Consider the following 24,296-nt stretch of genomic DNA (forward strand, 5'->3'; position numbering starts at 1 on the left):
TGTACATTTTATGTTTCTTAGTTGATCAATGTCCGCCATAGAAGCAAGCAGATAGGGCTTCCCAGGTGGCGCTAGTGGTAAAGTACCTGCCTGCCAATGCAGGACAAACAATCGATAGACAGACCTGTCTCAGGAAAATATAAGTGAGCTTGCTTAGCTCATCTTTCTTGAATTGTTATTTTTTTTAATATTATGATAAAAACCTTGAGTTTAAATGGGTAATTTGGAGGAAACATTATGGGGTAGCAGGCAAAAATTTCCTACTGATGATTCATAGAGGAATTAAAATGAAAAGAATAGTTTTCTATTTGCTTGTTATATATAAAATTAAATATTTTTTTCTAGCTTCCTCTTCCTTATCCTAGCTATGTCTAGCACATTCAACACAACTAATCAGTATCTATATAATTTGTTAGGCATTTCATTGGGTCACAAAGATAAATAAAGCAAGTCTTCACCATAGTGAATTCATTGGCTAGTAAGGAAAAGAGTGGTACTCGCATAATACTAATATAAGAGAGAGGATGCTAAAGGTTTCCATTGTCCATACTGAAAAAGTTAATACAAAGGAACAACAGAGAAAGTAGTCCTTGCTTTCCTTGATGCTCCATATAACTAGTCACAAAACATAAATATTCAAATATAATTATTATGAATTAGAAAGTGGAAAAAACTTGTGAATATTTAAAGGAGTTGAAATATTAGCAGAAACTAATAACTAATATACTTATTCTAGCAAAAGTTCCTGGTTTAGATGTCAGGGAGAAAAAGAAAATCGAATCACTTTCTGCCTTTAGTATTTTTATTTTCTGTTAAAACCAGGCTAGTGGTCAAGTTTTTCCTATTTTTCAACTTACTTGAGTCTCTCATGTTTCATATGCCAGCAATGATTAAAAAATGCTTTCTCTTTATTCTAGGAGAGCATATAGATTACTGTGGCTATTCTGTTCTTCCTATGGCTGTAGAACAAGATATTTTAATAGCTGTGGAACCTGTGAAAACACATGTTCTCCAGCTGGCCAATACCAATCCCTTGTACCTGTGAGTATTTAGAATTGCTACCGTGTATGTGTATGTGTGGTGTGTGCATGGGTATACGTGTGTGTCTTTGTATTTGTACTCAAATGGTATCTTTAGGAACTATCAAATTTATAATGTCATTTAATTTATTGAAAATTAGTATCTGACTTCAAAAGAATCTATTTCTATTTAATATAATATTTCTTCATTTTGTTCATTTAAGAAATATTTATTGTTGTTGTTGTTTAATCACTAAGTTGTGTCCAACTCTTTACTACCCCATGGACTGTAGCTCGCCAGGCTCCTTTGTCCATGGGATTTCCCAGGCAAGAATGCTAGAGTGGATTGTCATTTCCTTCTCCAGGGGATCTTCTTCACCCAGGGATTGAACCTATGTCTCCTGCATTGGCAGGTGGATTCTTTACCACTGAACCACCTGGAAAGTCTGAGAAACATTTACTGAAGACGTATTGTGTGTCTGACATTATTTTAGATACTGGGTCAAAAAAGGATGAAAATAACTTTGGCCAGAAGATATGTATCATCTGTTGAGCTTAACTATCTCTAGCAAAGTCAAGTGGTACGCCTTTCTTGTATTACTAGGCCACCCTCTCATTCTCTTATCATAACATCTTACCATGCTGTATAATCATTATCTGCTTACTTGCCGGGTATTCCCATAGATTGTAAGCTCTGTGACTTCAGGTGGTGTTACCTCTCCAGTACTCTGTTAGCCTCAGTGTCAGACATAGAGTCTGGAACACAGTAGATATAGGTTTCTAGTACATATGCTTTATCAAGTTAAGGGCATATTTTTGTTGTTGTTGTTACTGTTTTGGCTCTACTACGTGACTTGTGGAATCTTAGTTCCTGGCCAGGGATTAAAACCCTGGCCCTGGCAGTGAAAGCGCCAAGTCCTAACAACTGGACCACCAGGGAATTCCCTGTTGTTGTTTTTTTAATTCTTGGTTTACTAAGATTAAAAAAGTCACTTAATGATTATTGGATTTTATTAAATGCTTGTACAGTATTGAAGATAAGTTTTAAGATATTATGAATTATACCAATGTATTTTCCAGTGTTGAACTCTTTGCATTCCTGGGATAAGTCCTGCTTACTTATATTAAGCAGGACCTGGTTTGTTAATTATAAAAAAAGATCTTGACATGTAATTGGCACATTATATTTTTGGCTTATTGTTCATTGGGCAATTTGCTTGCAGTAATATTCATTCATTCAGCAAATATTTTATATGTATCTATACCAGCTTATGCAAGATAATAAAAATTCCTGACTTTTAGGTGAAAGTTATTGTGAAAGATCATTTTTCTGTTTATTTTGCCTGACTGAGATGTTATGTACATTTAGGACCCTTTAAGGAGAAGGCATGGAAAAGGCAATGGCAACCCACTCCAGTACTCTTGCCTGGAAAATCCCATGGGTGGAAGAGACTGGTAGGCTGCAGTCCATGGGGTCGCAAGGAGTCAGACACGACTGAGCGACTTCACTTTCACTTTTCACTTTCATGCATTGGAGAAGGAAATGGCAACCCACTCCAGTGTTCTTGCCTGGAGAATCCCAGGGATGGGGGAGTCTGGTGGACTGCCATCTATGGGGTTGCACAGAATCGGACACAACTGAAGTGACTTAGCATCAGCAGCAGCAGCAGCAGGACCCTATAAAGAAAATTTTACATTATCTCAAATACAATTTTGTGTCATTGTAACCATTTAAAACTGGGTGCCATAATTTGTTATATTGATTTACTCAGATTCACTTAACATCTCACATGGTAAATGTGGGAATTTCACGTTTTCCCCCACAAAAGAAGAGCCTGAGATAGACGTGGAAGGAGGGAGAGCGTTTGGGAAACAGTACCAGGAGCAGTAGTGAAAGAGGATGGAGACTCAACTAGGGAAGCAGAGGTGAGTTATCAAGGCAGGTTGCTCCTGTGTAAATAAGGGGCTTTACTCCACGGGACTCTTAGGACATAGGCAGCATGCCTTCCAGAACTGTCCACATGTTGTCTAGCATGCATTGCGTGAAGAACCCATAATTTCTTTATTCACCATTGATGAATATTTTGATTATTTCCAGCTTTTGGCTATTATGAATAATTCTGTTATGAATCAGTTGAGTTCAGCTCAGTCGCTCAGTTGTGTCCGACTCTTGCTACCTCATGGAATGCAGCTCGCCAGGCCTCCCTGTACATCACCAACTCCCAGAGTTTACTCAAACTCATGTCCATTGAGTTGGTGAAGGCATCCAACCATCTCATCCTCTGTTGTCCCCTTCTCCTCCTGCCTTCAGTCTTTCCCAGTATCAGGGTCTTTTCAGATGAGTCGGTTCTTCCCATAAAGTGGCCAAAGTATTGGAACTTCAGCTTTAGCATCAGTCCTTCTAATGAATATTCAGGACTGAATTCCTCTAGGATGGACTGGTGGGATCTTCTTGCAGTCCAAAGGACTCTGAAGAGTCTTTTCCAACACCATAGTTCAAAAGCATCAATTCTTTGGTGCTCAGCTTTCTTTATGGTCCAACTCTCCCATCTGAACATGACTACTGGAAAACCATAGCTTTGGCTAGATGGACCTTTGTTGGCAAAGCAATGTCTCTGCTTTTTGATATGTTGTCTATGTTGGTCATAACTTTTCTTCCAAAGGGCAAGCGTCTTTTAATTTCATGGCTGCAGTCACCATCTGCAGTGATTTTGGAGGCCCCCCACCAAAAAAAATGAAGTCTGTCACTGTTTTCATTGTTTCCCCATCTATTTGCCATGAAGTGATGGGACTGGATGCCATGATCTTAGTTTTCTGAATGTTGAGCTTTAAGCCAACTTTTTCATTCTCCTCTTTCACTTTCATCAAGAGGCTCATTAGTTTTTCTTTGCTTTCTGCCATAAGGGTGGTGTCATCTGCATATCTGAGGTTATTGATATTTCTCCTGGCAATCTTGATTCCAGCTTGTGTTTCATCCAGTCCAGCATTTCTCATGATGTACTCTGCATATAAATTAAATAAGCAGGGTGACAATATAATGCCTTGACGTATTCCTTTCCCAATTTGGAAACAGTCTGTTGTTCCGTGTCTGGTTTTAACTGTTGCTTCTTGACCTGCATACAGATTTCTCAGGAGGCAGGTAAGGTGGTCTGGTAGTCCCATCTCTTTCAGAATTTTCTACAGTTTCTTGTGATCTACACAGTCAAAGGCTTTGGTGAAGTCAATAAAGCAGAAATAGATGATTTTTTGGAACTCTCTTGCCTTTTTGATGATCCAGCAGATGTTGGCAATTTGATCTCTGGTTCCTCTGCCTTTTCTAAATCCAGCTTGAACATATGGAAGTTCACAGTTCACGTACTGTTGAAGCCTGGCTTAGAGAATTTTACTTTGTTAACATGTGAAATGAGTGAAATTGTGTGGTAGTTTGAGCATTCTTTGGCCTTCCCTTTCTTTGGGATTGGAATGAGAACTGACCTTTTTCAGTCCTGTGGCCACTGCTGAGTTTTCCAAATTTGCTGGCGTATTGAGTGCAGTACTTTCACAGCATTATCTTTTAGGATTTGAAATAGCTCAATGGAATTCCATCACCTCCACTAGCTTTGTTCATAATGATGCTTCCTAAGGCCCACTTGACTTTGTGTTCCAGGATATCTGGCTCTAGGTGAGTGATCATCGTGATTATATGGGTTGTGAAGATCTTTTTTGTATAGTTCTTCTGTGTATTCTTGCCACTTCTTCTTAGTATCTTCTGCTTCTGTTAACTCCATACCATTTCTGTCCTTTATTGTGCCCATCTTGGCATGAAATGTTCCCTTTGTATCTCTAATTTTCTTGAAGAGATCTCTAGTCTTTCCCATTCTATTGCTTTCCTCTATTTCTTTGCACTGATCACCGAGGAAGGCTTTCTTATCTCTCCTTGCTATTCTTTGGAACTCTGCATTCAAATGGGTATATCTTTCCTTTTCTCCTTTGCCTTTCACTTCTTTTCAGAGCTATTTGTAAGGCCTCCTCAGACAACCATTTTGCCTTTTTGTGTATCTTTTTCTTGGGGATGGTCTTGATCTCTGCCTCCTGTAAAATGTCATGAACCTACGTCCATAGTTCTTCAGACACTCTGTCATATCTAATAATCCCTTGTATCTATTTGCCACCCTGAAAAGTATGAAAAGGCAAAAAGATGAACTGCAAGATGAACTCCCCAGGTCAGTAGGTGCCCAATATGCTACTGGAGATCAGTGGAGAAATAATTCCAGAAAGAATGAAGAGACGGAGCCATAGCAAAAACAGCACCCACTTGTGGATGTGACTGGTGATTGAAGTGAAATCCAATGCTGTAAAGAGCAATATTGCATAGGAACCTGGAATATTAGGTCCATGAATCAAGGCAATTTGGAAGTGGTCAAACAGGAGACCTCAAAAGTGAACATCGACATTTTAGGAATCAGCAAACTAAATTGGACTGGAATGGGGGAATTTAACTCAGATGACCATTATATCTACTACTGTGGGCAAGAATCCCTTTGAAGAAATGGAATAGCCATCATAGTCAACAAAAGAGTCTGAAATGCAGAACTTAGATGCAATCTCAAAAATGACAGAATGATCTCTGTTCATTTCCAAGGCAAACCGTTCAATATCACAGTAATCCAAGTCTATGCCCTGACCAGTAATGCTGAAGAAGCTGAAGTTGAACGGTTCTATCAAGACCTATAAGACCTTCTAGAACTAACACCCCCAAAAGATGTCCTTTTTATTATAGGGGCCTGGAATGTAAAAGTAGCAAGTTGAGAGATACCTGGAATAACAGGCAAATTTGACCTTGGAGTACAAACTGAAGCAGGGCAAAGGCAAACAGTTTTGCCAAGAGAATGCACTGATCATAGCAAACACCCAGTTCCAACAACACAAGAGAAGAATCTACATGTGGACATTACCAGATGGTCAGTACCAAATTCAGATTGATTATATTCTTTGCAGCCAAAGATGGAGAAGCTCTATACAGTCATCACAAACAAGACTGAGAGCTGACTATGGGTCAGAACATGAACTCTTTTTTTGTCAAATTAAGACATATATTGAAGAAAGTAAGGAAAACTACTAGACCATTCAGGTACGACCTGCTATGAATATTTGTGTACAGATCTATGTATGGACATGTGTTTTGTTTGGTAAATACCCAGGAGTGGACTGTCTGGTTTATCTTAAGACTTTGCCTGTTTTCAAGAGTGGTTGTATAATTTTACATTCGCACACCAGTGTATTGGAGTTCCAGTTGCTCCACATGTTTGCCAAGACGTTTTTTTAAATGTTTTATCCACTTTCTTAAATGTGTGGTTACATCACATTTTGGTTTTTAAACTATGTTTCTAAGTCTGAAGGAATTAGACTGGGGATTATTAGCCTTTTCTTTGATGTTTCTCATCTAACTTCCTACATATGCACAAATCTCCTCCTCTACTAGTTTCCCTAGTATACCATCACCCTTGTCCCCCAGCCTTCTTTCTTGAGTTTTCTTTGTGGTGACTTCCCAGATCTGCTTATCTTGGAGCAGAGCCCATTCAGTTTTGCTAACATAATCTTTTCTGCTTTCCAAATTCTGGGACCTCTTATTGACTATAGTCAATAAATTTTAATTCCTGTGGGTGATAGTAAAGTGTTTGAGAGCTGGGGTCAGGCTGTTTGGGTCCCTGGAGAGTCACTAGATTTCTCTTAGCCTCCAGGAAAGCCTCCCCTTTATACTCTAATGTGCTAACTATAAAAATTGTTGTATGGTCAGGCCATTCAAAACAGCTATTCTCTTGCTCTCTGTACATCTCCTGCTGTACCAGTCCCTGCTCCACCTGTACCCTAATCATAGGGCTTAATTAGTCCTTAATCATGAGCTTGCCACGGATCCCAGCTGCTGGTTTCCCTAGTAACTGATGAGCCAACCTGACATCAATTCCCCCTATAAATGGTAGCCTCCTTCTTCCCTGAATAGAAAGATTACTGCCATGTCTTGCCTCTTGTCTGCCGTACACCGTAGGGCAGCGTGTTTTGCTGCAGACTTGTAATATCCTCGATCCAACAAACCCTTGATATCTCTGTTGCTGTCTCTAGGCTCTTTGTTCGATCTCAAGCCTGGGCAGCTACAAGATTTGCAGGCCTATGGAGTGCAGCCCAGCAGGTGCCCTCTTGGCCTTGCATCCCACCCCACGTTACATACCATCACATGGCAGTGCTAATGTGAGTGTGATTTGTGCTCAGGCTGTCTTGGCTAGATTACAGAGGCTTGAAAGATAAGCCCTTCACACTTTACCTTTATATTCCTGTGAACGCCTCGCACAGTTAAGTGGTCATCCCATATTTTTCTTAGGAGATAATATGTCCATGTTATTAAGATGATGCTTGGAAGGCACCTCTGCAGTGAGTGGCTCATAGTAGTTATTTAGTAAGCTATATATGAAGAGCATTCAGTCAGTTTGGGAATGTTACTTATTTCCTCACTTTTGATTTGATCTCCACCCCTCTCCCACTTCACATCTTTTATTCTTTGGGCTGATTTTGAAGCCTATCTATTTTTCATTCTGAAATAACTTTTGACTTTCAAGGAAGTCACAAAAATAGTATGAAGAATTCCCACATGTCAACTGATGTGTCCTCGGTGGATCATATCAAGGAGGCACGTGATGTTCCTTTAACTGTTGTTAATTTTGATCATTTGGCTAAGGAGTTGTCTGCCAGATTACCATAAAGTTACTATTTTTTTTCCTTTTCAGCAGATATCTGGTAAGGAAATACTTCAAGTTTATATAGATATCTTGTTTCTCATCAAGTTTTTACTCAGTAACTTTAGCATCCATTGATGATTCCTTCCTGAAATGATTGTCATGGAGTTTGCCAAATAGTGATTTTTTGATTTTTATTATTTCTTCTATTAGTTGGCATTTTGCTCTAAGGAAGTACTTTCCATTCTCCTTCATTTAGCTATTTATTCATTTGTTATTTTATACTCATATAGAATCATGGAATCTCATTTTACTCAATGAGTTATGATCCATTAGAAGCATCATTTGCTTTGTTTATTCCTTCTTTTTCTTAAACTGTGCAGATGGTAAAACTGGATGGGTGGCAGAGTGTGGGCAAAAAAGGCTTTGAGTACTTGTGTTCTAGTAAAAGGTATGTCAAACAGAAGGCCCAAAGGATAAGCATTTATGTGGTTTATACCAACTTAATAAGGGCCATTGTGAAATACAGTGGTGTAGATTATGCTAAAATATATTAATTTCTCTCCCTTTCAGGAAGTAAAAAGGGCCAGTTGAAAGTAGTTTAGTTATTAAGGTCACCAAAAATTTTCTTAATTTTTAGCAGCTGGAGATGTTTGTTGTTTTTTGGGTAGACTGTGGAGTACGTATATGAGAAGCAAATGGAAAATAAAATGTCACTGTTATTGTCCTGGCACAAGATGGCAGCAGTCAGCCATCCATTCTGTAGCACAAAGCCTCTAGACTTCAATTAACTGTTGTTTGCTTTTGCAGGGACTTCAGTACTAGTGCTAATAACATCCAGATTGACAAAACCAAGCCTCTGTGGCACAACTATTTCCTATGTGGATTTAAAGGAATTCAGGTAAATCAGTATAAAGCAGCTACTAGCAGTTGAGGTTATGATGTTTATTATATCAAGATTTATTTCATTTACTGTATCATTTTTGTCTCCTTTCAGGGCTGATGTTTCTGCTTTGTTTTGCTCATGAACGTATTTCAGGGGATAGAGTAGATATGACTGTTTCTGGGTGGTGTTCATCAGGGGCTGTAGTGGCTGTTCATAAGTCATGTGCATTTGATACTTTGTTCTAGTTTTCAAATCTTTGTTGAAATTTTCTTTTGAAAGATACATTCTGGTAGTATTATTTACATTTTGTTCTAGTGATGTATAAGTGCACACTGTAATAGAATTTAGAGCTGGACAGTCCTGGGTTTGAGTCTAGACTCTACCCAGCTGTGTTGATTTAACTCCTTAAGTCTCAGATTTGCTGTGTGTGAAATATGTTATTATTATCTCAACAAAGAGTTGTTGGAAGGATCACACAGTGCTTGACACATAGTAGGCATTCAATCAATGCTAACTTAGTTTTGTTATTACTACTTCAGATGGGGTTTAAAAAAAGATATAGTGATTTTAATAAGGAAAATAAGAGTTTTCCTGGAAACACTGAATACTTTGAATATCTCAGAGAAGGCAATGGCACCCCACTCCAGTACTTTTGCCTGGCAAATCCCATGGACAGAGGAGCCTGGTGGGCTGCAGTCCATGGGGTCGCGAAGAGTCGGACACGACTGAGCAACTTCACTTTCACTTTTCACTTTCATGCATTGGAGAAGGAAATGGCAACCCGCTCCAGTGTTCTTGCCTGGAGAATCCCAGGGGTGGTGGAACCTGGTGGGCTGCCGTCTATGGGGTCGCACAGAGTCAGACATGACTGAAGCAGCTTAGCAGCAGCAGCAGCAGCAATGTCATGTATGAGAAGATGAAATATTTCTACTTTCTCTCCTAATTAAAAAAGTATGAAGGAAGAAAGAAAATTGATTTGCTAAGTCAATTTGATTTGTTTGCTAAAATTCATGTTTTGGAGAGCTTGTGTTCTTTACTGTCTGATGCTGCTATCTGAAACTTTGTCATGAGTAGCGTAGGATTCAGTGGCATATCCATTACAGATATGCATCGTATTTATTTCTGTTGTATAATCCGGTACTCTAATTATGGTGATTCTGTATGTATCTTTCTTTCTCCCTACTTCCCTTTCTTCCCCTGCCCCCATCTCTTCCTTCCTTTCTTTTTCCCAGACAGATGGTAACAACGTACAGAAAAGTTACTGGCAGGTTTTAAATCTTCAAATCATTTGGCTTGTCACAAACATTAGTGGGAATTATAGTATTTGGAAACATTTGTTGGCAAATACAATTTCATCTTTCTTGTAGCAACATGCCTTCTGTAGCATATGGATAGAGTGACCAAAAGAACAAATGTGCCTTGTGTTGTATTTGAGAATTTCAGGTCTTACAGCCTTCCCTTTTGATTTGACAGCTTACGTGCAAAAGCAGGTCTGTGTAATGAATGTTTGGCAGAGAAGTAATTTAAATGTTAGCCTTTTAGAAACCTTCAGATTCAAATACTAGAAAGTTCCAGTGGATAATCTGTTTATATTAAATTAAACATGTTATCCTTATGGGATAGCACTATTTCTGAATTTGGCAAAGCCCATTTGCATTTTGAATCTGTTGTACATTTTAATTTAAACATTGCGTGATAAGTTTGTAAGTATGATTCACATTCAAGACACCCTGTGGATCAGTTTATGGTTAAATATATAGCGTTCTCCAAGGATTTTTTTAAACAAGCTGTCTGGTGTTCTGTGTGAAAGGGCATTGGCAGCAGCAATACTTCAGTTTATAATTTATATTTCTGGAAAGGAAATTTTTAGATCATTTGAAATCAAGAAGAGAAGTACATCCAGCTAAATCTCTTCTTTTGTGGTGGATGAGTTTTGCCAGTTTAGGGGGAAAAGAGATTTAAAAAAAAAGGAAAAAAACTGGTCTTTTATTTGCAGAGTTTTGTTGTTACTTTGGCTATTTTATCTAGTTTATTGAAATTTCTCCCTAGAATAATATGTATGATGAAATGCATAATTATGTAATATGGTAGTATTTTGTACTTTGGTCTTGAACCCTTTGAATAATCTGTAAACATGGTGGTACTTTTTCTTTAGAAGGAAGTTACCTTGAATTTAGTTTTAATCCCAAACCACAAAGGATATGATATGATATCATCCTAAGTGTCCTCACCCTGCGTATTGATCTATGTATCTTAGAGCTTGATCTTGAGATCAGAGTCTGATTATTTTTTTGGACTTTCCTATTTTGTAGAAATAGAGTTTCCCTGCTTTAATAGGCTGCATTCTCATTTGTGGCTGAATTCTAATTTGGCTGTCTTGAAAGCTACCATATGGCTAAATTGTATCTATAAACTTGGGTAAAAATCTGGATTTCCTCATATCGCTGACTTACATTAAATCACAGTGACAGTATGCTGGCCCAGGTTTCTGACCGCAGTGGGGAAGTTCTCAACCAGAAATCAGCGACCTCAGTCCTACTTCCATTTCCCTATATGTAATCTTGGGAAAGTCTCTTACTCTTCGGTACCTAGGTTTTTCCATAAATAAAATTTCTGAGAAAGGTTGGAAGGTCCTCTGAAGAAAAGCATTAGATAGAATACTGCATAGAAACAAACCACTGCTTGGTGTTGGACTTTTACAATGACAGAGTGTTGGGATGTGCCATATAGAGATTTAACCTGCCTCAGTAATAGCTGTGTATTTCTTGTCTTGCTACTTGAATTATAATTGTTTAATATTTCTCCATATTTGTTTAAATCAATTCATATTCATGAAAAAGACCACTCAGAGCAATTTTAGGAAATGGATCAGTAGCTTTTTGTTCAACAAAGTAAAAATTAGTCTTCAAATTATAGTGCCCTGTGGCCAACAGCCATTAAATAAAATGTCATGTATGGACTCAACTAAATTGAGTTGCACAAGTTGTTTCTATAAGTAGCATAATAAGTCCATTGTGAGGCTTTTGCTCTCTGAGTAATGAAAGAACTTTCTGCTACTCCTTGAATCCAAGCAGAGTTACTCGTGCTAGTTTTCCTTCTATTCTAGGAACACTTTGGTCTCAGTGACCTGACTGGAATGAACTGCTTGGTAGATGGAAACATCCCACCGAGTTCTGGCCTCTCCAGCTCCAGTGCTCTGGTCTGCTGTGCTGGCTTGGTGACACTCACAGTGCTGGGCATGAACCTATCCAAGGTAACCAGTTTGAAAGATTTAACCTGATAGAATCCCCTCTTTCTAAAGTACTAGTATCCAGATCTCAAAATTAGAGTGCCTTTGTTTGATTGAAAAACTTTGTCTTACCTGAAAGGACTGCACACATGGGGCATGAGTTGTAACTTAGCAAGTTCTGCTTGTGATAAACTACAAGGTAGTTGATACCTTCCAAACAGTAAGCGAATATGTGAAGAACTGTATCAAAATGCTCTTAGATTAATTAAGTGGGGAGATTGAATGCATGGAGGTCTTTTTAAATCACCTTATTAACAAGTGAACTTAAGGGAGGAAATTCTAGGCTTCATAATTGGGCCTGCTTATTTTCACCCAAAACCTTCAGTTAAATATTTGACAAGAAATGGGTAAAAAGGGTGAAAACCAGGCAATAAAGGAACTAAATAACATATCTATTTATACCAGCAGCTTAGTCACTAAAATAAACTTGAAAAAAATACTTCATTGCAAAGAGGAAATGCTTATTTAAAGAAGACATAAATTCTACAAGAGGTCAGAAAGCCTCAACTTTACAAGTTCAATAAATCTCTGATTTCGCAGTTCAGAGTAGGTATGCTCAGCTTTGATTAATGTTTTGGAGGTCTGGCTCAAAAAAAAATATTATCATATGTTCTTTTTTATCCCTTGTACATGTACTACCACATTTACAGATGTCTAGGAATATAGACTGGGCAATAGGCAGATCAAGAGAAAGTCAGCTACATGTCTTTCTTTGATCTGCTTAAACTTTCAGTTCAAAAATTTTATTTGTAGGAAGAAAGAAAAAAATTAAGAAGAAAGCAAAGGCTCAGATAGAATTCTCTTTAACTGCCATTAATTAGTCCTTTGTAAGCAATTGCTTATTTGGAGGGAAGGATAACTAATTTGTTGTTGTTTGTTGAGAAAAGAGAAAGTAAGGGAAAGAAAGTCCATGTGTAAAATCTGCTTCCACTGGTGCTATGTTTAATCTGGTGGTTTATTTGTTTATTCATTTATCATTCAATCACTACTTCCCTAGTGCCTACTTTGTGCCAGCTAATGGTCAAGGCATTGGTAATATAATAGGTATAGTTTTAGCCTTCATATTAATAGTACTTATTATCTAAAAAAGGGAATAGAGACTAGTGAATAGGCAACTATAACAGAGTTTGATAAGTGGATACTAGTGTGCTATGGGAGCAGATCTAATCCAGATTTAGAGCACATAGTACGTCTAATAGAGTTTTGCCGAGAATGCACTGGTCATATCAAACACCCTCTTCCAACAACACGAGAGAAGACTATACATGGACATCACCAGATGGTCAATATCGAAATCAGATTGATTATATTCTTTGCAGCCAAAGATGGAGAAACTCTATACAGTCAGCAAAAACAAGACCGGGAGCTGACTGTGGCTCAGATCATGAGCTCCTTATTGCCAAATTCAGACTTGAGAAAAGTAAGGAAAACCACTAGACCATTCAGGTATGACCTAAATCAAATCCCTTGTAATTATACACTGGAAGTGAGAAATAGATTCAAGGGATTAGATCTGATAAACAGTGCCTGAAGAACTATGGACAGAGGTTCATGACGCTGTACAGGAGAGAGGGATCAAGACCATCCCCAAGAAAAAGAAATACAAAAAAGCAAAATGGCTGTCTGAAGAGGCCTTACATATAGCTGTGAAAAGAAAAGAAGTGAAAAGCAAAGGAGGAAAGGAAAGATATACCCATCTGAATGCAGAGTTCCAAAGAATAGCAAGGAGAGATAAGAAAGCCTTCCTCAGTGATCAGTGCAAAGAAATAGAGGAAAACAACAGAATGGGAAAGACTAGAGATCTCTTCAAGAAAATTAGAGATACCAAGGGAACATTTCATGCAAAGATGGAGACAATGAAGGACAGAAATGGTATGGACTTAACAGAAGCAGAAGATATTAAGAGGTGGCAAGAATACACAGAACTGTGAAAAAAGATCTTCATGGCCCGGATAATCAGGATGGTATAATTACTCACCTAGAGCCAGACATCCTGGAATGCGAAGTCAAGTGGGCCTTAGGAAGAATCACTGCGAACAAAGTTAGTGGATGTGATGGAATTCCAATTGAGCTATTTCAAATCCTAAAAGATGATGCTGTGAAAGTGTTGCACTCAACATGCCAGCAAATTTGGAAAACGCAGCAGTGGCCATGGGACTGGAAAGGTCAGTTCTCATTCCAATCTGAAAGAAAAGCAGTGCCAAAGAATGCTCAAACTACCGCACAATTTTACTCATCTTACATGCTAGTAAAGTAATGCTCAAAATTCTCCAAGCCAGGCTTCAACAGTACATGAACCATGAACTTGCAGATGTTCAAGCTGGATTTAGAAAAGGCAGAGGAACCAGAGATCAAATTGCCAACATCTGTTGGATCATTGTAAAGGCAAGAGAGTTCCAGGAAAACATCTATTTCTGCTTTATTGATTATGCCAAAGCCTTTGACTGTGTGAATCACGACAAACTGTGGAAAATTCTTAAAGAGAGGGGAATACGAGACTATCTGACTTGCCTCTTGAGAAACCTGTATGCAGGTCAGGAAGCAACAGTTAGAACTGGACATGGAACAACAGACTGGTTCCGAATTGGGAAAGGAGTACGCCAAGGCTGTATATTGTCTCCCTGCTTATTTAACTTATGTGAAGAGTACATCATGAGAAACGCTGGGCTGGATGAAGCACAAGCTGGAATCAAGATTGCCAGGAGAAATCTCAATAACCTCAGATATGCAGATGACACCACTCTTATGGCAGAAAGCAAAGAAGAACTAAAAAGCCTCTTAATGAAAGTGAAAGAGGAAAGTGAAAAAGTAGGCTTAAAGCTCAACATTCAGAAAATTAAGATCATGGCATCTGGTCCCATCTCTTCATGGCAAATAGATGGGGAAACAGTAGAAACAGTGACAGATTTTATTTTGGGGGGCTCTAAAATCACTGCAGATGGTGACTTGCAGCCATGAAATTAAAAGATGCTTTCTCCTTGGAAGAAAAGTTATGACCAACTTAGACAGCATATTAAAAAGCAGAGACATTACTTTGCCAAGAAAAGTCCATCTAGTCAAAGCTACAGTTTTTCCAGTAGTCATGTATGGATGTGAGAGTTGGAGTATAAAGAATTTGAGTGCCAAAGAATTGATGCTTTTGAACTGTGGTGTTGGAGAAGACTCTTGAGAGTCCCTTGGACTGCAAGGAGATCCAACCAGTCCATCTTAAAGGAAATCAGTCCTGAATATTCATTGGAAGGACTGATGTTGAAGCTGAAACTCCAGTGCTTTCGCTGCTTGATGTGAAGAACTGACTAACTGGAAAAGACCCTGATGCTGGGAAAGATTTAAGGTGGGAGGAGAAGGGGACGACAGAGGATGAGATGGTTGGATGGCCTCACCAACTGAATGGACATGAGTTTGAGTAAACTCCAGGAGTTTGTGATGGACAGGGAGGCCTGGCATGCTGCAGTCAGTGGAGGCACAGAGTCTGACACGACTGAGCAACTGAACTAAACTGAGTACATCAAAGCTGAGACAGAGGAATTCATAGATGTTAGTCAAGAAGTACTGATGGGCCAAAAAAGAACTACTGATAGCAGGATGACACTGATAACATTGGATAGTCATGTTACAGGGGGAGGAAACATCATGTGAAGTTGTCTAGAGTAAGAGTGATCATGGCTTGTTGGAGAAACTAAAAGAGGCTTAATTTAGCGGACACATAATAATTTGAAATACAGGGTAGGAGACCAGATGTTGGGCCTTGTAAACCATGTTGAGCAATTTGGGCTTTATTTGGATAGCAGTTTGTAAAACCACTGCAGACTTTAGGAAGAGAATAACTTGATTATATCTATATTTTGAAAAGATTGCCCTGGGTCTATTATAAGATCTAGACTTGAAGATAACTGTCTTAGCAGTAGAGCGATGCCACTTTTACAGAAGTGGCAGTGAGAATGGGGAGAGAATTAGATGATAGATTTAAGGTGTATCTCCAACAGAATCAATAAGACTTGATTATTTATTGGATGTGGGACCCAGAGTATCAAGGATTATACCCAGATCTCTGGCTTGGTGTGTTTCACTGGGATAAGGAATATAGATGAAAAATTAGGTTTGAAGAGAAAGCAAAATGAGTATGAGGAATTTGTGGGCACACTGATGGAGTTACCTAGTGTTTAGTTACAAAGAGTATCTCTGAAAGCCAGGAGGAATAGTCAGACTTGACATGGTCTACTTGAGTGTCATTAGTATATAATTGATTTCTGAAGCCATAGGAGTGGAGGAGACCGTCCAGTGGAAGAATGTAGATAGAAAGATGAGGAAGACTAAGACAGAGTTCCAACAAGCATGAAGATTTGAGGGATGGACAGAGGAAGAGATGTCCACTTGAAGAGACTGAGGAGCAATCAGACATTTAGGAGGAAAAAGTAGAAAAGTCAGGTAACAGCAAAGATAAGGAAAATAATATTTCATGAAAGAGTAGCAGTGGAGTCAAATGCTGCTGAGAGGTTAAGGAAGACAAAGAAGTATCCATTGAATTTAGCATCAAAGAAGCTGAAGAAAACCTTGACAAGAGCACCTTAAAATAGGAATGAATTAAAGGATCTATGAGAGGTGAGAAAGTAGAAACGTCTAGATAAGGCTGGAAAAAGAGATAATTTGGTGTGTGGTTGGGACAGAGGTCAAGGAATTCATTCTTTTTAAAGGAAGGATTGGTAAAACTTATTTTTCACATTTTCCTGGCCTTCTGATGGTAGAATATCTACAGGAAAAGAAGAATAGGAGATAAAAGGAAACCTTGTAACTTTGGAATTAATTCTGGCTGTCTCTGTGTTTCAAAGTCAAAAAAAGCAAATGTATTGGGTATAAAAACAAATACATAGATCAATGGAACAGAATAGAGAGTCCAGAAATGAACCCATGCATATTCGGTCAATTAGTTTACAACAGAGGAGCCAAGAAAACACAATGGGTAAGGGACAGTCTCTTTAGTAAATGGTGTTGGAAAAACTGGATGTCACATGCAAAAGAATGAAAGTGACCTTTATCTTACACCATACCCCCTAAATGAATCAAAATATATTAAAGAGTTGAATATAAGACCTAAAACCATAAAAGTAGAGGAAGAAAACCTAAACAGGAAGCTCTTTGACATTGATCTTGGTGATGATTTTTTGGATTTGACACCAAAAGCAAAGGCAACAAAAGCAAACAAGACAAAACAAAAACAAACAAAAAACAAAGGAATTGTATCAAACTTTCTGCCAGCAAAGGAAACCATCAACGAAATGGAAAGACAAGCTAATAATAGGGAGAAAACATTTGCAAATCAGATATCTGACAAGGGGTTAATATTTTAAAAATGTAAAGAATGCATATAGCTCAGTAGCAAAAAACAAAAACAAAAACCCCCAAACCCAAATAATCCAATTAAAAAATGAGCAGAGGATCTGAATAGCTTTCCCAAGAAGACATACAGATGGCCAAAAAGCACAGGAAAGGATGCTCAACATCATTAATCATCAGAGAAATGAATATCAAAACTATAATGAGATATCATATCTATGAGAATGACTATGATAAAAAAGATAAGAGATAATAAGTGTTGCTGAGTATGTGAAGAAAACGGAATCCTTGCTCACTGTTAGTGGGAATGTAAATTGGTGCAGTCACTATAAAATTAGTATGGAGATTCCTCAAAAAAATTAAAAATTAAATTGTCATATGATCCAGCAATTCCAATTCTGGGTATTTATTTGAAGAAAATGAAAGCATTGATTCAGAAAGATATGTGCGTTCCCATACACATAATTTACAATAGCCAAGAAAAGGAAACAGCCTATAACCATTGATGGATGAATGGATAAAGATGACGTGGTGTGTGTATGTGTGTGTATATACACAATGGAATATTATTTAGCTATAAAATTTTGCCATTTGTGACAACATGGCTGGGCCTTGAGGGCATTATGCTAAAGTGAAATGTCAGACAGAGAAAGACAAATGTTTTATCAATGATTTCATTTATATGTAGTGTCTTCCTTCATAGCTTAGTTGGTAAATCATCTGCCTGCAATGCAGGAGACACAGGTTCGATTCCTGGCTTGGGAAGATACCCTGGAGAATGAAATGACAACCCACTCCAGTATTCCTGCCTGGAGAATCCCATGGACAGAGGAGCCTGGCAGGCATAGTCCATGGGATCGCAAGAGTTGAACATGACTTAGCAACTAAACCACCACCACTAAAGAAAAATAAGTAAAAATAAAATACCAAGCTCATAGATACAGAGAATGGATTAGTAGTTGCCAGAGGTGAGGGATGGGTGAAATGGCTGAAGGGAATCAAATGGTACAAATTTTCAGTTAAATAAATATGTAATGGGGGTACAGCATGGTGACTATAGTTAATAGTGCTGTATTTCTTTCTTTTTTTTTTTTGCCAGGGAAGTTTACAAGTTCTTTATTTTTTTTTAATTTTTATTTTTACTTTATTTTACTTTACAATACTATATTGGTTTTGCCATACATTGACATGAATCCACCACGGGTGTACATGCATTCCCAAGCATGAACCCCCCTCCCACCTCCCTCCCCATAACATCTCTCTGGGTATTTGAAAGTTTCTAAGAGAGTAAATCTTCAAAGTTCTCATCACAAGAAAAAATTGTGTAACCAGGTATAGTGATGGATGTTAAACTTGTTATGATTTCATTTCATAATACATACAAATATTGAATCATTATATCATTACCTAAAGCTAATATAAAAAGCAGAGACATTACTTTGCTGACAAAGGTCCATCTAGTCAAAGCTATGGCTTTTCTAGTAGTCATGTATGGATATGAGAGTTGGACTATAAAGAAAGTTGAGTGCCAAAGAATTGATGCTTTTGAACTGTGGTGTTGGAGAAGACTCTTAAGAGTCCATTGGACTGCAAGGAAATCCAACCAGTCAACCCTAAAGGAAATCAGTCCTGAATTTTCATTTGGAAGGACTGATGCTGAAGCTGAAGCTCCAATACTTTTTCCACCTGATGCAAGGTACTGACTCATTGGAAAAGACCCTGATGCTGGGAAAGATTGAAGGCAAGAGAAGGGGACGACAGAGGATGAGATGGTTGGATGGCATCACCAACTTGTGGGCATGAGTTTGAGCAAGCTCCGGGAGTTGGTGATGGACAGGGAAGCCCTGTTGTGCTGCATTCCATGGGGTCGCAGAGTCGGAAATGACTGAGTGACTGAACTGAACTGAAAGCTAATATAATGTATGTTAATTGTACTAAATTTTTAAAAATTAAAAACAAAAACAAATGTACTTTACCAGGACTATCTCACTCCCTTGCCTAAAGGGAACAATATGTATAACCTAACTTTTCATGTTAGTCTAACTTATACTGACTGCTTATATTTTCTAGGGCCTGAGCATATTTGTTTGAAAAGTTTCTTTGCTATAGTAAGAAGAAATCTTGACTGAAAAGAAGCCCCAAATTTGCCCAAAGTCTTTAGTTAAGTGCCAAGTATATACTTGACTCTTATAAAAATTATAGAACACAAGAACTCAAGGGACTTTAGAGATGAGTTGTTTCAAAATCTTTTTTTGTTTTTTTTTTTGCTGATATATCAGTCAGTGTCTTCATAGGAAATGAATGGCTCACAGGGTATAATTGAAGGGAGTTTAATAACGAGACTATTTACAGAGGCATGGGGAGGGTCAAGGGAAGCAACTAGGAAGGGTTTCCCTGTGAAACCTGAAGCCGTTATACTTCGGGAGCTGCGGCTATAGAGTAATGTTGCCAGAAATGCAGTGAGGCAGGGAAGGAGTGAAAGGGGTGGGAATAGATGTGAGTTGGGATGGGCTAGGGAAGTTATTCACAGAAATCAGTTTCCTGGTGGTACAGAGAAGTGTGAGAATGGAGGGACAGGAAGGCAAGCAAAGAATGGTTAGCCTATCTAATAAGAAAAAGCCCATGAGACACTGGTAACTAATGCCCTTTCAATTAATAAACAATTTCTCCCCAGTTGTATGTAAATTCAGTGCCCTATTCAATTGCAGACAACAGTTACTGCAAATGGGATATGATAGATAGGTGTGGAACTTGTTAATTTACTAATAAACTAAACGTTGCATATCTGAAACCGGTAAAGTAAGATGGTTAGTTACCCAGAAGGTCTGGAAGACAAATTATGAGTATGTTGTGATAAAAGATCTGTGAAATAAAAAATGCTACAGACTTCTAGTTTCAAGATGACTGTGCTGTGTTTAGTTGCTCAGTCATGTTTGATTCTTTGTGACTCCATGGGCTATAGACCACCAGACTCCTCTGTCCATGGGGATTCTCCAGGCCAGAATACTGGAGTGGGCAGCTGTTCCCTTCTCCAGAAGATCTTCCCAACCCAGGGATTGAACCCAGGTCTCCTGCATTGCAGGTGGATTCTGAGTCACCATCTGAATAAACAGATACCTACTCTCTTTCTTTACTCCTTGTTCATTATTCTTTTCTCAAAAAATTATCTCCAAATAGGGAAAGCAAGAAAAGAAGGCATAAGTTCCATCTTTGATAAATCAAGGAGACATATTAATAAATAACCCTAAACCACAAGATACAAAGATGGAAAGTGGGTGTAAGGATGGTGCATGACTTAGCAGAGTGGTAGAAAGGTCAAAGCCAAGTGCCTGTGGAGAGTGGTGCAGATGGAAAGCAAGCTGACTCACAGCTCTCTGGAAAGGCTTAGGAATTAGAGGCACTGGGTATCACAAGAAGCAGGGTGACACGGTGGGTGGAAATTTATTTGAAAGTCTTAATGAGGAGCAGCCAGACTCTCAGAGCCCACTCTTACCTGGCTGAATAAGGAAGCCATTTCCCCCCACCTTTGTAGGAGTCTCTGGAGAATCAAAGATTATCTGGACTTGGGGACATTGAGCACTGAGAAAGGCTGGACCAGAATAGGATTGAAAACTAGGAGATTAAAGGACATTCTGCCTCTGAACAGTACAATTCCCTTTCTCTGATCAGCTCTAGCATACTGGCAGCCTTACCACTCCACACCCAAGCAGGGACATTAGAAGAGCCTTCTCAGAGGAAACTAAACCATGGTGAACCATCCTAGAGAAAAGACCCATAAATACTGACATTTGGTGGCCCCCTTCCACTGAAATTCTCCAGCTACTCTATGAGCATATTAGAAACCCATGACTCACTCTTAAGGATGATAGGCTGTCAAAACATAATTGGTCTTTGGAAGAAGGCCTTCAACATGAAGTAAACAAAGGAAAAAGGAACTCAGAGGAAACAGAAGAGAGCAGAAAATTCCTTCAACTTCATCCTGTTGTCCTCAGAGAGTATAATGTTGAAAAAAAAATAGAATGCTACTTTTTAAAAAGGAGCAAACAGTAAGAAAGAGCTTTTGGATATTAAAAATATGGTAGCTGAAAAAAAAGTTCAGTATAAAGGCTGGAAGAATTCTGATACAGTAGGAAAAAAGGGATGGACAATAAAAGAGAGAAAAATAAGAAAACTTATAGATCAATCCTGGAAATACAATATCCAACCAGTAAGAAGAAACAGAATAAACAATCATTAGAGAATTATCATTATTATTATTGTTATTATCATTTTGGCCTCACTGTATGGCTTGACCAGGTATTGAACCTGGGCGACTGAAGTGAAAGCACCAAGTCCTAACTACTGGCCTGTCAGGGCATTCCCAGAAAATTATTATTTTTTAAAATAACATTTCTCCAAAATGAAAATATGTATTTTCAAGTTGAAAAGTGCTCATAGGGTACTCAGCATAATAAATGGAAAAAAAAACCCCAAATTATTCCTCAGTTTAAAAAAAAAACAAGCTTTTCCTTCCATTTAAAAAATGAAAGAAAACCAACTAAAGTGTATTGTCTGGGAATTTTGAAACTTGAATATTAGTAGAAAACACTCAAAACTGATTGAGAGAGCAAGAGAAAGAGGGAAAAAAGACCATAATCAAAGGAACAGGAATGAAAATATTAAAAATAGCTTTGGAAGATGGAAGGCAACAAAGTAATGTCTTCAAAATATGAATGAAGTTTAGCTTAGGATAAATGAACTGATCAAGTAAAAGGATAGAATAAAACACTCTCAAACATGCAAATTCTAAAAGTCTACAACATGTAATCAACCAAAACTCGGGAGTAAACCAAGAAAGAAGTTGACGTGGGAACTTGGAGATGGGAAATCTAATACAGGAGAGAGGAGTTGGGTATTTATAGAACATCAGTGATGGGAAATCCCAGCATAACATCCACAACACCCAGAAACTTAGAAAACATTCAGTACATCATAGAACCTGATGGGGGAAGAAAAAATTGAATTGATAAATCTTATCAGGAAAATAAAGAATTGATAAATCTGACATATTTGACTGTTGAAAAATGAATTGAGAGTGATTTTTGCAGAGTTTTTGTAGGGTATGGGAAGGCTTAGCTGGATGTGCAAATTAAACTAAGCAAATGAGGAAATTCAGGAATTATTAAGTATAGGGAAAAGTTGTCCCAGAAAGGAAATCAATTATTTTTCATTATTTGGCTCATAGATAAACAATAACCTCAATAATTAATATACCAAATACAGATTTAACCAAACTTTTTTGGCATAAATTTATTGAGAAAGATTGGGGGAAAGGTAGGTGTAAGACAGCTAAAATTCTCCTTTATCATAAGAAGGCAGTAGGTGAAATTAATATGGAATATCTATTAAATAGCATTTTACTCAGATTATCTGATAATTTAAAGCAAGAGCTGGTTGAAAGTGTTTGACTCTGGGCACTCTGTACTGAGGATGAAGATGAGATAGATGGTGAGAGCTAGGGACTGCTTTTGTTGTTGTAAGCCTTTTAGCTCCTTCGATCCTTTAGATTATATGCATATATTCCCTTGGTAAAAATTAAGAAAAGGAGAAGAAAGGTGAATGAAATGAAAGGTAACTAGAAGATGAAGACATGAGAAGAGATTCAATGAGTCAAAGTTAGAGATTGGGAACAGATGAGCTGCTAGACTGTCACCAGATCAGAAAGGCCTGGGGAGAAGCTTGTTGGTGGGGTTTGGGTGAATCCAAGAACATGCAGGCATCTTTTGCTTAATGGGTGCAGACCAATAGTATTTAGGTTTGGGGATGTAAGCATATTTTTTTCTTAAATAAACAAGCACCTTTTAAAAAGTATTGTACTGGAAGATATATACAGTCTATGAAGTTTAAGTATCAAAAACCAAGAGATGTCCTATCAGGAAAATGTTAGTTGCGGAGGCATTCTGTAAGGTATGCCCCTACTTTGCTAGTTCAGGATTTAGGTTGCTGTAGGCTGCAGTCCATGGGGTCGCTGAGAGTCGGACACAACTGAGCGGCTTCACTTTCATGCATTGAAGAAGGAAATGGCAGCCCGCTCCAGTGTTCTTGCCTTGAGAATCCCAGGGACGGGGGAGCCTGGTAGGCTGCCGTCTATGGGGTCGCACAGAGTCGGACACGACTGAAGCGACTTAGCAGGAGCAGCAGACTTGTGTCTAGTTTCTGTGTGTTCTTGGAGTTGTCCTCAGAGGTCAAGAAGAAAGGACTAAATTCCTCTTATGGACCTTAGAGACAGCTGGCTGGCTTGCAAAACAGGTTGCAATTCTAAAAATCAAAACATCTAAAAAAATCAGATGTTCTGCACAAGATCATTTAAGGGGAGGCCTATTTCTTATTGTTTTAAATAGGAAAAACTACAATGTGTTGCTCTTCAACTTAGAATATCTAATTTCCTACAATGTTACAAAAACACAGTAAAAAATCCCACTAAATAAGTAACTTAGAAATACAATGAAAAATACTTAGAACAGTTGCCTTTCTTTTTTGAAAAAATAATTTTATTTCTTTATGGCTGTGCTGGGTCTTCACTGCTGCTTGGGCTTGTCTCTAGATGTGGCGAACAGGGCCTACTCTCCAGTTGTGGTACTCTGGCTTCTCATTGGGGTGGCTTCTCTTGTTATGCAGCACAGGCTCTAGGGCATGCAGGCTTCTGTAGTTGAGGCACCTGGGCTCGATAGTTGCAATTCATGCACTTCAAAGCACAGGCTCAGTAGTTGTGGCACACAGACTTAGTTGCTCTACAGCATATGGGATCTTCCCAGGTCAAAGATTGAACCTGTGTCTCCTGCATTGGCAGGCAGATTCTTTACTACTGAGCTACCAGGGAAGCCTAGCACTTTTCTTGACCATTGAACAACTAATAGGGTTGTTAAGAAGCAGTTACTTTACATAGTAGTACACTGAGTCTTTGTGGACACCTGGTGTCCCGGTATTGCAGACACTTACTTCCTTACCAGTGTTGTTGTATGGGCAGGCCACTCACGATGGCTGTTCTCTTGCTCTCTGTACAACCTCTACTATTACAGTCC

The 24,296-nt window shown here is 38.4% G+C and overlaps 1 protein-coding gene across 1 annotated transcript in view; it reads left to right on the forward strand.

Moving 5' to 3' along the window:
• The window catches only part of GALK2 (galactokinase 2), a 135,950-nt gene that overhangs the window by 16,562 nt on the left and 95,092 nt on the right, over positions 1–24,296 (forward strand). The window contains exons 3-5 of the mRNA XM_068964910.1: positions 918–1,041; positions 8,537–8,627; positions 11,719–11,865. Of these exons, the coding sequence (XP_068821011.1) occupies positions 918–1,041; positions 8,537–8,627; positions 11,719–11,865 (362 nt within the window). The remainder of the gene's footprint in view (positions 1–917; positions 1,042–8,536; positions 8,628–11,718; positions 11,866–24,296) is intronic.

This window comes from Capricornis sumatraensis, chromosome 2 (assembly GCF_032405125.1).
Source record: "Capricornis sumatraensis isolate serow.1 chromosome 2, serow.2, whole genome shotgun sequence".
Taxonomy (NCBI): Eukaryota; Metazoa; Chordata; class Mammalia; order Artiodactyla; family Bovidae; genus Capricornis; species Capricornis sumatraensis.